The sequence below is a fragment of the Rhinolophus ferrumequinum genome, chromosome 4, assembly GCF_004115265.2.
Source record: "Rhinolophus ferrumequinum isolate MPI-CBG mRhiFer1 chromosome 4, mRhiFer1_v1.p, whole genome shotgun sequence".
Taxonomy (NCBI): Eukaryota; Metazoa; Chordata; class Mammalia; order Chiroptera; family Rhinolophidae; genus Rhinolophus; species Rhinolophus ferrumequinum.
Genome location: NC_046287.1, coordinates 61393139 through 61407719, shown reverse-complemented (window position 1 = coordinate 61407719; position 14581 = coordinate 61393139). Strand labels below are relative to the sequence as shown.

Sequence of the window (14581 nt, the reverse complement as noted above, 5' to 3'; positions counted from 1 at the left end):
TTATTATCTCAATCTATAGACAGAAGGAAGACAAAACCAAGGTGAAATTGTATGGTTTAATTAAACCAAAGGCTCGAACATCATTTGCTTGTGGCTGGGTTACTTCTCCAGATCTGTCTGAAGGTTTTAATTCTCCGGAGAAAACTATCTAATTCCTATTTATTAAGTCACTCCGTGGATTGTGAGTTGGTAAGGATAGATTATGAGGTGTTTATGATGATGACCTGCCTCCGGGTAGATTCCAGCCATTATCCTCAGGAATTCTCTGCTTTTATTTGACAAGGCATTCCCTATTATCTTTCTAGGATTGTGTTTTTCTCAAAGCATTAAAGAAAGAGGTCCAGTTTTATTGGTGGGAAATCTTTTCATGTACCTTCCTGGTCAGGTGAAAGAAGTGGGCTAACAAATTTGATGTTGATGGATTCCCATTAAAACGGCTTTTCTTCTCTCTTTGCTCTCCTACTCCAAGGATTCCTCATATCCCTATAGCCAACCAGATCAAGGCATGAACCGGCACAACTTTCCTTGCAGCGTTCATCAGTATGAGTCCTCGGGAACAACGAACAATGACAATTCAGATATGCTGGAGTCCCAAGTCCAATATAGTGCTGAGCCTCAGCTGTATGGTAATGCCACCAATGAAAATCCCTGCAATCAAGTTCAAAGTAATGATCTTCCTGAAGAGTGTTTATCTTCAGATGAAGGTACTCCCCCGAGTATTAAAAAAATCATACACGTGCTGGAGAAGGTCCAATATCTAGAGCAAGAAGTAGAAGAGTTTGTAGGAAAAAAGACAGACAAAGCATACTGGCTTCTGGAAGAGATGCTAACCAAGGAACTTTTGGAACTGGATTCCGTTGAAACTGGAGGCCAGGACTCTGTCCGGCAGGCCAGAAAAGAGGCTGTTTGTAAAATCCAAGCCATACTGGAAAAATTGGAAAAAAAAGGATTGTGAATGGATTTAGAACAAAGGGGAAGCCTGCTAATAACTTGACCAAAGCATTCTTGATTTTGGTTAATTACCCTCTTTTTGAAATGCCTGTTGATGACAAGAAGCAATACATTCCAACTTTCCTGTGATTCAAAACTTAAAAAACTGGTAAAGGTCTTGGAAAAACATTTTTGTTATGAGTTGTTTTCAGTTTTCAGACCAATGAATGTAATAGGAAACTGTGGAATTATCAATATTGCCAAGTAGACTCATTCCTTAAGAAATTTATGGATATCTGCAAGCTGCTTCTTATCAGCAGGAGGGAAATACACTTTATGTAACAGGCTTATCAAAAACCTACCAGATGAGACTGGATATAATCTGAAACAAACAGGCTCTGGTTTCTAAAACATCTGGTTACTTGTCACATTTTTGTACATTGTGACTGCTTTCAACATACCCTTCATGTATAATTACAGCTTGGACTTTAGCCTTGTTGGACCTGTTTTGTTTTGTTATTTGCAGTTCACGAATGTAGTATTATTCTCTACTTCTTGGTACATTTTGTAGTAATATGTTTAATATAATTATTCAAGAGACTATATTGACAGCCAGATAGTATGGCATTTCTGAATGATTTTATATCTTTTCACCACTTGAATATATTGCAATGTGTAGTGAATTCCTGAGGTAAATTGTCTCTTTTTCTGTATAGATCATTAGTTTAGAGTTTTACCACTTCTGCTTTTCATGTTAATAGTGGAAGGCCAATTTGGAAATGATATGGGCATAGGAATGAAAATCTTTGTGGCCATTTTTCTTTTTTGCCATTTTATTGTATTTAGATAAAGATCCACTTTAAAATTTCTTTTCTTTGGGGTGGCCAGATAGCTCAGTTGGTTAGAGCATGGTGCTGGTAGCACCAAGGTTGCCAGTTCGATCCCCATATGGGCCACTGTGAGCTGTGCCCTCCTTAAAAAAAAAATAATAATTTGTTTTCCTTTAACTATATTTTCGCTATATGCATCCATATGGGAGCATTGTGATAGATAACAAATGAAAAATGCCACAGTGGACAGAAATAATAACTGTAAAAGTAATAAACACTACTATTTGGAAATACTGTTCTCCATCTAAAATATTAGTTTCACCAACAAGATCCCTATGAGCAGACTTCAGCTCAGTTTACAGTCAAAACAATGAGGGTAAAAGAGAATTCATGCTCAGGGAATGAATCAGCCATAGTTAGAGTGTGAAATTATTTTTTTGTTTTAAAGGTAGATTTGATGTTTATTTCCCTAGAATAAATTGCATAGAAAGTATTGCCTGTTTTATAAAAAGATGTTTATTACCATTAAGAACAGTCATTGAGCCAAATTTAAGGATCTTAGCTGGGCTATTGTATAGAAGAGACTTAGGTAAATAACTTACTTTTTACACCTGAAGTGAGTTCTAGTATACAGTATCTGTTATTTGAAAAACATGTTTCTTAATAAGATATCCAAGTGATAACCTTTTTTTTTTTTTTGACTGCCAGGCCTATTAGTGATAATAAATCTATCAGTCATCTCCTCTCTTTATTTAAAAAAACCAATACAAACATTTTATGATGAGAAGAAATGGAATAAAAATATTGGCTGCATCTTATGGTTGGGATGAGTGAGTTTATGAGATAATATAGTGATAATTTTATTCTAGGATTTTAAGTTTTGGCTAATATAGGAATGTTAAAAAAGGCTTTCCTATGAAAAATAGAAAATTGTACTTGATACTAAGATTTAAAGAGGAAGGGAGATGCTTAAAGCAAAGTTAACATAAACCAGCGAGACAATGACTAATTCAGGAGAGAACACTACTACTGAGTGCCCAGGATACCAATTCTCATTGTCTTGATACACACACACACACACACACACACATCATAAACATACATGTATACGTATGTGTATATGCTTTTTAACAGTTATTTTTAATTTTGAGATAATTTTAGATGATCTGAAGAGTTGTGAAAAAGTAGTTTCTGTGTACTCTTCATTCAACTTCCCCTTCTGTTAACATCTTACATAACCATAGAACATTTGTCAAATTAAGAAATTAGCCTTGATACAATACTATTAACTAAAGTAGAGATTTAAAAAAGTAGAGATTTTCTTAGCCTTTTAACTAATGTCCTTTTACTTACTGTTCCAGGATCCAATCCAGGATCCCACCTTGCATTTAGTTGTCATGTCTCTGTAGTGTCCTCCAATCTGTGACAGTATATTATGACACCTGATGTTGTAATGTATTTCTGGTGTTGTTAACATTAATCACTACCTAAGGTGGTGTCTGCTAGGATTCTCTACTGAAAATTACTATATTTCCTTTGTGATGACTAAATATTTGCTGGAGATAATTTGAGACTATGCAAATGTCCTGTTTCTGCTTAAACTGTTGCCCACTTATTTTCATGTCCATTGGTAGATCTTGCTTGTGTCAGTTACTACTGTGGAGTTCTAATGGTGATTTTCTATTTCTCTCATTCCTTCTACATTTATTAATTGGAATTTTTCTGTAAAGAAGGGTTATTGCTTCTGAATTTATATTTTTAATTATAATAAGATATAGTACTTAAAGCTGTAAACTGTATTAAAATGATTCCAAATACCAATGTCAAAGAAAGGAAAACTAAATTGGTAACCTGTTTCAGAAAATACAAGTATAATGAACTTATGAAGGAAAGTAGTATGTATGATTTGTGGATTTGGTTCAGTTTTTGAGTTAGTATTGACTCCAGACTGAATCCAAAATACTCTTGAAATTTCACATCTGGACTTTTAAAAGTGTCTAAATTTATATTACTTTGTGGATAATTTTTGTCAAAATCTTGAATAAAGTTACCCAGACCTGGCATGTTAAATACAACTATGTCTTTTTCATAAGCCACTATTGTTCCAAATATAAACACCACTATGAATAGTTAGACAAATAAGCCCTAATATCTGGAGGATGGATTATGCTTATCTCTGCATTACTGGTGTGGAATACTTAAAAATGCTTTTAAAAATAGGGTTTCAAAACAATTGTTTAGTTGGTTAATGTAATACTGTTAAAGGTATGCAGAATTTTTTAAGTTTAAGAATATAGATTACATTGGTTTTTTTCCCTTTGCTGTGAACACCATCACAAATTTATTTCTGAGAAGGGATGTAATAGGGGCTTCTCAAAATGTGCTATTAAACTGGCATTTTTAAAAAAAAGTTTTTTGGGGATGGATAGTTGATGACTAGAGTTTTTCTTTTTCATCTTTTTTTTTTCTTTTTAAAAATTATGAGTTTAAAGAGTCAAATAATTCTATGGAAGTTATGAATTTAAAGAGTCAGTTCTGTGAAAAAGGGCACACTCCTGTTCCCACTCCCATTTTTAATTCTGCAAAATAATCACTTTCATTTGAGTTTTTAAATAATTATCTCCATATTTTTCAATAGCACAGTTATATTGCTTCTTGATTTATCAGTTTTAGGTCATTTCTACTGAACAACTTGTTTTCTGTAGAATTACTCATTTGTCTTATTTTGTTTGCTTATGTACTTAGGACTGATTTGACTGCAAGCAGTCCATCATTTGTCTTAAGTTTTTTCTTAACATGCTCAGACATATAGCCGGGGGGCGCTGGGGGTGCCAAAAAATGTATCCACATTTTAAGAAATGTTACATTATTTTGGCACCGTCTGTATTTGATCAGTTTCAAACTGAAGAAGTCTATCCTAGATCTTTCTGACTAGAGAATGGTGTGTTCCTGGTACATACTTTCATTCTGGGATCTTTTACTCATCCTCTTGTTTTTCTCTTATGTAGCCTGTCTTTCTCGCTTAGTTTATTTCCTCATTTTGGTAGAGCATGTTCTTCAGTAGCTTCCCAAGAAAGGGTACTCAGGACAAATTTTTTTCACACTTCACATATTTGAAAATGTGTTTTCATGATCCTTTGTATAAAACCCCCATTTTTTTCTCTCCAGAACCTTGTAGGATATTTTTGAAATTCCTAAAGCTATCCTGTTCTGAAATTTCCTAACAGTATAGCTTTGGTGTGGGTCTGTTTTTGTCTCTTTGCTGGGCACATTTCATTCTGGAAACTAATGCCCTTAAGTCCTATGAAATAGTCTTGATTTTTTTTGTTTGTTTAATTTTTCCCCCTCCACCATCTAATCGCTGTTAACTCTTTCTAGAATTCCTGCTGTTTTCGTTATAAACCTCTTAGACTGGTTCTTTCATTTACTTGTTTTCTGTTTTACATTTTTTGCCTTTTTGCTGTACTTTGTTGGAGATTTACTCACCTTTATCTTCCAACTCTTAATTGATACATTTCTTGTATCATATTTTTAATTTTAAATAATTTTTTTTTCTGTGTTTCTTAATGGGATTCTGCTTTTATTTGTGGTTGTAGCATCTTACATCTCTGAGGATATTAATAACAATTTCTTGATGTTTTCTTGAATCCTTGATTTCCTCCAAAGTTTCTTTTCCCTTTTTTTAATTTCCATCTTTGTCATGTTAGATTTCTCAGATGTCTATTAAGTTTTGGTTGTGTTTTTTACAGTGTTACACTGGAGACCCAAATCTGTTTCTAGAAAATGCTTCCTGACTATTCTGTTTAACTATAATTTTTTCATAATTTTTCTTGGAGGGGCATAGCTATTTTAAATCTGAAATTGGGAAGGGAATATTATCTGGATAATTTTCACTGCTGTGTGAAAATAGGAGTGTTTTATATTCTATGTGGTTTTTCTCATCAGGAGTTATGGGCAGTAGCACATTTGTTGTAATGAAATGTGAGTCAGAGGATTTGCCAATTGCTAAGAGTGAGGATTTAGGGGTTTCTGGGATCAGGGCACATTTTTTTCTCAGCCAATCCTTAAATGTTCTCTTATTTTGCAATATATACTTCATTTGGTAAGCTAATGCAAAGAGGAGTATTGCCAGACAAAACATAGGACTCCCAGTTACAAATAAACAACAAATAATTTTTCAGTATAAGAATAAACAAATAATTTTTCAAATAAACAACAATTTTTTAGTATAACAATGTTGTAAATATTGCATGGGACATGAAATGAAAAATGCAATATTGCATGATATGAAAAATGATTGCTTTTCTGAAATCAGATTTAACTGGGAGTACAGTAGTCCCTCTTATTTGTGGGGAATACGATCCAAGGATGCCTGAAACTGCAGATGGTACCAAATCCTATACATACTATGTTTTTTTCCTATACATACATACATATATACATACCTATAATAAAGTTTAATTTATAAATTAGGCACAAGAATAACTAATAAAACAATTATAACTTTTGTAATGTAAGTTATGTGAATGTGGTCTCAAAATATTTTACTATAATGTATTTACAGCATGGATATGCTGGATAGTGGAGCGGGATGCTGCAAGATTTCATGATGCTACTCAGAACAGCACACAATTGAAAATTTGTGAATTGTTTATTTCTAGAATTTTCCATTTAATATTTTCAGACTGCAGTTTGTTGCAGGTAACTGAAACCATGGAAAGTGAAACTGCAGATAAGGGGGGACTACCATATTTTTTAAATTAAAGCTTTTAATTTGAGATCATTGTGAAGTCACATGCAGTTTTAAGAAATCATGCAGAGATTTCTTGTATCTTTCACCCAGTTTTCCTCAATGGTAATATCTTGCAAAACTTCACTGCAATGTCACAACCAGGATACTGACAAGATACAGAACAATTCTATCACTACAGGTATTCCTCCTGTTGACCTTTTATAGCCATACCTGCTTCTCCTTTTCCACCATACTAAACCCCTGGCAACCACTAATCTGTTCTCCATTTATAAATGGTGTCATTTAAAGAATGTCATGTAAGTAGAATTATACAGCATGTAACCATTAGAGATTGTTTTTTTTTCACTCAGCATAATTCTCTTGAGATTCAGCCAGGTTGTTTCCAGTATTATTAGTTCTTTTTTTATTGCCAAGGAGGAGGCTATGACACGGATTTACCACAGTTGAACTAAGCACTTGTTGAAGGACATCTGGGTTGTTTCCATTTTGTGGCTGTTGTAAATAAAGCTGCTACGCACATTCATTACAGGTTTGGTGTGGACATAGTTTTCATTTCTTTGGGATAAATGCCCAGTGCAGTTCTGGGTCACATGGTACTTGCATGTTTAATTTTTAGAGAAACTACCAAACTTTTCTAGAGTGGCTATACCATTTTACATTCCCACCAGCAATGTGAGTTTCTCTTCATCCTTGCCAGTATTTGGTGTCACTATTTTTTATTTTTTTTTTTAGCTATTCTGATAGATGTGTAATGATATCATTGTGGTTTAATTTGCATTTCCTTCATGGTTAATGATGTTGAACATCTTTTCATGTGCTTATTTGCCATCTGTATATCCTCTTCCATGAAATATCTGTGCATGTGTTTGGCCATTCTGTAACTGGACTTATTTTAATAAACTTATTTTAGAATAGTTTAGATTTACAGAAAAATTGTGATACACTACAGACTTCCCATATACCCACACCCTATTATTAGCACTTTAAATTAGTGTTGTACATTTGTCACAATTAATGGGCCAGTGCTGATAGGGTCTTATTAACTAAAGTCCATACTTTATTCAGATTTCCTTAGTTTTTACCTAACATCCTTTTCCTCTTCCAAGATCCCATTCAGGATACCACATTACATTCAGTTGTCATATCTCCTAGGAGCCTCTTGGCTGTGACTCTTACTCAGACTTTTCTTATTTTTGATGACGTTCACAGCCTTGAGGAGTACTGATCAGATCTTTTGTAGGATGCCCCTCAACTGGGATTTGTCTGATGTTTTTCTCACAAGTACATTGGGACTATGGGTTTTTAGGAGGAAGATCACAGAGGTAAGTGCCCTTCTCATCATATGTTAAGTGGATATGCTATCAACATAACATACTACTATGGTTGATGTTAACCTTAATCACCTGGCTGAGATTGTGTTTGTCAGCTTTCTCCACTACGGAGTTGCTCTTTTTTTCCATTTTTCAATATTGTACTCTGGAAGAAAGTCACTATAGGTAGTTCCACACTTAAGGAGTGGGGAGTTATCCTCCACCTTCTTGAGGGTGCTTATCTACATAAATTATTTGGAATTTTTCTTGCAAGGGAGATTTGTTTATTCTCTCCCGTTTGTTTAATCAATCAAATCAGTATGGACTCACAGATACTTATTTTATACTTTTGTTATGATCTAATAGTACTTTATTTGTTGCTCAAATTGTCTTTCTTTGGCCATTGGGAGCTCTTTCAGTTGTGTCCTTTTGACATATCCCCATCATTGTGTGGCTTTTCTTCTCGCTTACTTTCTGGCACTACAAGATTCTCCAGGCTCATCTTGCATACTTCCTGTTCTGGTCCTAGGATCAGTTATTTCTCCAAGAAGCCCTGGTTCCTCTTACTGAAGAATGATATTGAAACCAAATTTGGGCTCCGTTGTTTGTCTTTTCATTGTTGAATTTTAAGAATTCTTTGTTTTCTAGATACTAGTCCTTTGTTGGATATGTGGTTTGTAACTATTTTATCCTGGTCTGTAGCTTGTCTTTTCATCCTCTTAACAGTCTTTCACACAGCAAAAGTTTTAAATTTTGATGAAATCCTATTTCTTTGTATGTCCTTTTAAGGGTTGGACTTTTGGAGTCCTGTCTCTAAGAACTCCTTGCTTACTCCCAGTTCCTGAAGATTTTCTCCTGTTTTTTTCTAAAAGTGTTATATTTTACATTTGCATTTGCTACAGTTACATTTACTCAATCTGACAACCCTAGTGACGAGGAAACTTTGGCTTGATGGAAACCTCTATGGGCTAGAGGAGAGCACCTCGCTGCGCAGCTTAAACTGAAGTTATCAGGTATTCAGCTCTCAAAACAGCCCTCAACGAAGTAAGACAGAAATCATAAGGAAAGTATAAATCACTTTCCTCACAGTAAAACAAAACATAGGATTATTCAATGTGAGGGCAGGAACTATTCAGTTGTGGCTATAAAAGTAATAAAATGCATTTTCATGAATGGTTTATGGACTTACAAAATCACCAACTTTGGGCTGAAAGAGAACAAACTGGATGTCTCTTAAATTTCCTTCTAGTTCTAATATTCTTATTTTATAAATAAAGGAAGTGGTACAGCTGAAATTACAGTCAGGTCTTGTTTTCTGATTTTAGCAGCTTGCCTCACAGTAGCAGCCTGTATATTCTTGATCAAAATGTAGATTCATGACCCCTCTCAACAGAATCTGGGTGTTGGATTTGAAAATCTACATATGAAAGAATCTATTTAGCATACTCTTCCATTCATTAGTGTTTGAGAATCACTGTCAGCCCAAAGCCCTAGTCTTGTTATTTAGTAGACAGAGTATCAGAGACGACTGTGGAGTTTTCTCAACTTTGAATGCCTGGGGAAGGTGTCCACAAGGGATTGAAGACTTCTGCCTCTAAAATCTATGTATCCTTGTACCACCTACTGCCTCAACAGGCACTCAACACATACTCTTTGAATATTGAAATGTGGTTCATTCTGGAAAGATGGGAATTCAAAATTGATGCCTAAAATTATTCTGACTTTGGATATAAAATCCAGTTATTTCATGACGCTCAGACTCTTGCTTTTGCTCTTTAGGCAACTTACTGGCCATTGGCATTAACTTTTGCACTAGACATGACTCTTTTGCATGGAGTCAGTAAACTACCACAGACCAAATTTAGCTCACTGCCTGTTTTTGTAAGTAACGTTTCAATGGGACACAGCCATACTGATTGGTTTACATATTGTCTCTGGCTGCTTTTGGCTATAACAGGGGAACTGGTGAGTTATGACAGAAACTTATGGCCTACAGAGCCATACATATATAGATATGTTGTTTTTTTAAGGAGGGTGCAGCTCACAGTAGCCCATGTGGGAATCAAACCGGCAACCTTGGTGTTAGCACCGTGCTCTAACCAACTGAGCTAACCGGCCACCCCATATCTGACCCTTTATGGAAAAAAAGTTTCCTACCTCCTACACTAGAGAACTGAAAGAAAAAAAGTATTTCAGATTTTACCTTTTAAGTCTTTTCTGGTAAATTTGATACGTAATTGCAAACAATAGCCAGTGAAATTAAGTAGTGTTTTTTGAGAGATATCGTAAGACATTCTTTTTCTGAAACTACCTACCTCCTGGCCTTCTTGGGGATCTGAACTTTGTACTGCTTAAGGTAGTATTTCTCAAAGTGAGGATCTCATGATATCTGCATCTAAATCATCCGGAGTGCTTGTTTAAAATGCAGATTCTCTAATCCTACCGAAGACCCACGAAAGAATTGCTGGAAGTATGGCTGGACTTTTGATTACTTTTTTGTAACTTTCACTGTATTTGGTGCTCAACAAGATACATTTATTTGTTTACCTGCGTCTCTCCTGTGAACTCCTTCAGGGTATGCATTGTATTATTCATTATTTTTGTATTACAAGCCCCTGGGTGGGCACATTTAATTGCTCTAGTTCTCAAAGGGTGGTCCAAGGTTGCTGAGGGGTCTTAGAAACCTCTTCAGGGGTTACAAGCTCAAAACTTAATAAAACTGAGACATGATTTGCCTTTTTTTGCCTTGTTGACTATTGATGTAAAAGCAATGGTGGGGGGGCCGACCCGGTGGCTCAGGTGGTTAGAGCTCCATGCTCCCAACTCCAAAGGCTGCCGGTTCGATTCCCACATGGGCCAGTGGGCTCTCAACCACAAGGTTGCCAGTTCAATTCCTCAAGTCCCGCAAGGGATGGTGGGCAGCGCCCCCTGCAACTAGAAAACGGCAACTGGACCTGGGGCTGAGCTGTGCCATCCACAACTAAAACTGAAAGGACAACAACTTGAAGTTGAACGGCACCCTCCACAACTAAGATTGAAAGGACAACAACTTGACTTGAAGGAAAAAAAAAAAGGTCCTGGAAGTACACACTGTTCCCCAATAAAGTCCTGTTCCCCTTCCCCAATAAAATCTTTAAATAAATAAATAAATAAATAAATAAAAGCAATGGTGGGTAAAACTGCTGGTGCCTTAGCAGGAATTAAGGCAGTGGAAACAAATTGTACTATCAGACATTGTATTGTCCACGGCCACCCACGTAGTCATAATAAAAATAGTACCAATTTCACTTAAGAATATTCTCCATGAAACAGTAAAACTTAATTTTATTAACTGTTAAACCTTGAGTTCACACTTCTACATATTCTCTGTGACAAAATGGTTAGTATGCATAAAACAATTCTGCATACTGAAGTTTGCTGGTCTCCTGAGGAAAAAGCACTGGACTGATTATTTGAATAGATAACTGAACTAGCTACTCTTTTAATGGAACATCATTTTTATTTGAAAGTACAACTGACAAACTGACTATTCAGATTTAGGTATTTGGTAGAACTTTTCTTGAAAATATGGGAGAGAGGGAAAATTTCCCTTTCTCTGGTTCTTTCGATGGCTGAAAAATCAAGAGACAGACTGACAAGAGAAAATCAAATTTAATTTTGTGTATATGGGAACCCAACATACATGAGCATCAGAGACCCCATATACACAAGAGGTTCAAAGACAGGGAAAATGGGTATATAAAACATTCGGAGCTAGGGATGAGGTAGGGCACACTGGTACTTCAGAATGTCATTGCATCCCCAAATCATAAAAGTCCTAGAAGAAAATATAGGAAGTAAACTCTCCACCAGAGACATTACCCTTAGTAATATTTTCACTGATATATCTCCTTGGGCAAGGGAAACAAAAGAAAAAATAAATGGACTACATTAAATTAAAGTTTTAACCATCAACAAAATGAAAAGACTGCTACTGAATGGGAGAAGACACTTGCCAATGATACATCTGATAAGGGGTTAATATCCAAAATTTATAAAAAACTCACATAACAACACCAAAAAGCCAAACAATTAAAAAATGGGCAGAGGACCTGAATAGACAATTCTCCCAAGAGGGCATACAGATGGCCAATAGACATATGAAAAGATGCTCAATGTCACTAATCATCAGAGAAATGCAAATAAAAACCACAATGAGATATCACCTCACAGAATGGCCAACATCAATAAATCAAGAAACAACTGTTGGTGAGGATGTGGAGAAAAGGGAACCCTTGTGCATTGTTAGTGGGATTGCAAATTGGTGCAGTCACTATGGAAAACAGTATGGAGGTTCCTCAAAAAATTAAAAACGATACTACCTTATGACTCAGCAACTCCATTCCTTGGTATTTATCCAAAGAAATCCAAAACACTAATTCGAAAAGATATATGCACCCCTGTTTACTGCAGTGCTATTATGTACATACAATGGAGTATTATTCTGCCATAAAAAAGAATGAAATCTTACCATTCACAACAACATGGAGGGACCTAGAGGGTATTATGCTAAGTGAGGTAAGTCAGAACTGAGAAAGACAAATACCATAAGATGTCACTTATATGTGGAATCTAAAGAACAGAATAAATAAAACAAACAGATACAGAGAATAAACTGATGGCTGCTAAAAGGGATGGGGGTTTAGGGGACGGGTGAGAAAGGTGAAGGGATTAGGAAGTACAAATTGGTAGTTACAAAACAGTCATGGGGATGTGAAATACAGTATGGGGACTGTAGCCAATAATATTGTAAAAACTATAGTGTCAGGTGGGTACTAGACTTATCGGGGGGATCACTTCACAAATTATATAAATGCCTAACCACTATGCTGTACACCTGAAACTAATATAAAATAATATTGAATGTCAACTATAATTTAAAATATATATAGTCAGAAGTACAGTATAGGTAATATAGTCAACGGTATTGTAATAGCTATGTATGGTGTCAGATGGGTAGTAGACTTATTGGGGTTATCGCTTTGTGAGGGGTGTGTACATATCTAATCACTATGTTGTTTTGTACACCTGAAACTAATGATAAAAAGAAGGTCATTGCAGGGAGAGCACATGCACAATGATTAGTGGTTTGCCCTGCCATGTAGGTAGGTCCAAAAAGTTTCTCTCTGATAATTTCTTATTATGGGCAAGGCTCCTCATTCAAATTCCTCTAGATAGTTAAGGGCTGGGTGGGGGGAGAAGTTTCTGTTGAGTCCACAGGATCTCAGTTGCCTTTAGCTCAAAATAATCCACATACCACTGAGGCATACCTTGGGGTGGCTCTTCTGAATCCCAACGAAAACAAAGTGAGCTTGTCACTTCAAGGAAAACAACTGACAGTATTTGTTGCCAGTGATAAAATCTGACCATTCAAGAAAAAAAGTATAAGTAGAATTTTGGAAAACTTTGATCTGCTGTGACCTTGACAGCCTCCCAATATCTGAAGAGTTTTCTCAGATTGGTGGTAATTAAAATGTATACACACACACACACACACACACACGGGGTCTCTGGTCCCATTCCATATATATATATATATATATATATATATATATATATATATATATATATAGTATAATGAAATGTGTTAACATTTGGAAGACTGCATAGCTCAAGTGAACTGATGTTTTCCAAATGACCGACGTATGATATTATAAATCATTTATGGGTAAAAGATCCATTCAAACTGCAAGATAGATCAATGGATTTTAATTTATTAGAGTATGGAAAAGTCATTGATATATTTTCAGATTCCACGTTGCAAATAACTTTTAAGAAGCTACAATTTGTTGAATTTTAGTGTAGTATTAAAAAGAATATCCACAATTATCCGAAAAGGATATTAAAATACATTTTCCTTCTCCAACTACATAGTTGAGTGAGGCTGGATTGTCTTTATATACTTCAACCAAAACTAAAATGGTAACAGATTAAATGCAGAAGCAAATATGAGAATCCAACGGTTTTCTATTAAGTCAGACATTAAAGAAATTCACAAAAATGTGAAGCAATGCCATTCTTTGATATTTAAATTATTTTGGAAAATATTGTTTTTCTATAAAAATATTTACATGAAATTTTATTTACTGTTATTTTTAAATGAATATTTAAAATTCTGTTTTAATTTCTAGTATAGGAAATAGTGATAGATACAACAACCTACATAAACAATAATCTTTAGGGTCCTCATAAACTGTAAAAGGGTCCTGACACAAAAAATATTGATAACAGCTAATATAAAGGATACGATGGGAATTGGGGATGGAGGAGTGTGGGGACAGAGTCCCAGAGAGCAGTTTCCAGGCTCTCGACCTCACGTGGAAAGGTGCTGGATCGGGTAATAGATGGACATCAGCTGTGACTGGTTGGCCATCAGATGTAACCAGTTAGCCAATTAGCCACTGATAAAACTGCCGTGACTACGCTGGTTGGCTGGTTGGCAGGCAGAGAAGTGGATGGATTGCGGATCGTGTGGCTCCTACTTCGCGTGTCTCGCTAGACCGCCAGTGAGAATATAGTGGTATGACTCCCCTATCTATGGCTCCTCGGGTGTTCCTTTTTGGCCTCACCATATCCTGCATTCTTATGTGGGGAGCGGGAGCTGAGATCCCACATGAAGCCCCGCATGACAAGGACCTAAAGTTGCAGTTCTGCCATTTGGAGATAGAAAACTAAAATTCAAGTTCCAGTTCTGTCACTTAACTGACTCCGATTTAGGT

The 14581-nt window shown here is 35.7% G+C and overlaps 1 protein-coding gene across 1 annotated transcript in view; it reads left to right on the top strand.

Annotated features, from left to right (window-relative positions):
* BAG4 (BAG cochaperone 4) overlaps positions 1 to 7597 on the top strand; it is a 28396-nt gene extending 20799 nt beyond the window's left edge. Inside the window, exon 5 of the mRNA XM_033104204.1 lies at positions 470 to 7597. Coding sequence (XP_032960095.1) covers positions 470 to 955 — 486 coding nt within the window. The 3' untranslated portion in view covers positions 956 to 7597. The remainder of the gene's footprint in view (positions 1 to 469) is intronic.
* The last annotated feature ends 6984 nt before the right edge of the window (positions 7598 to 14581 follow it).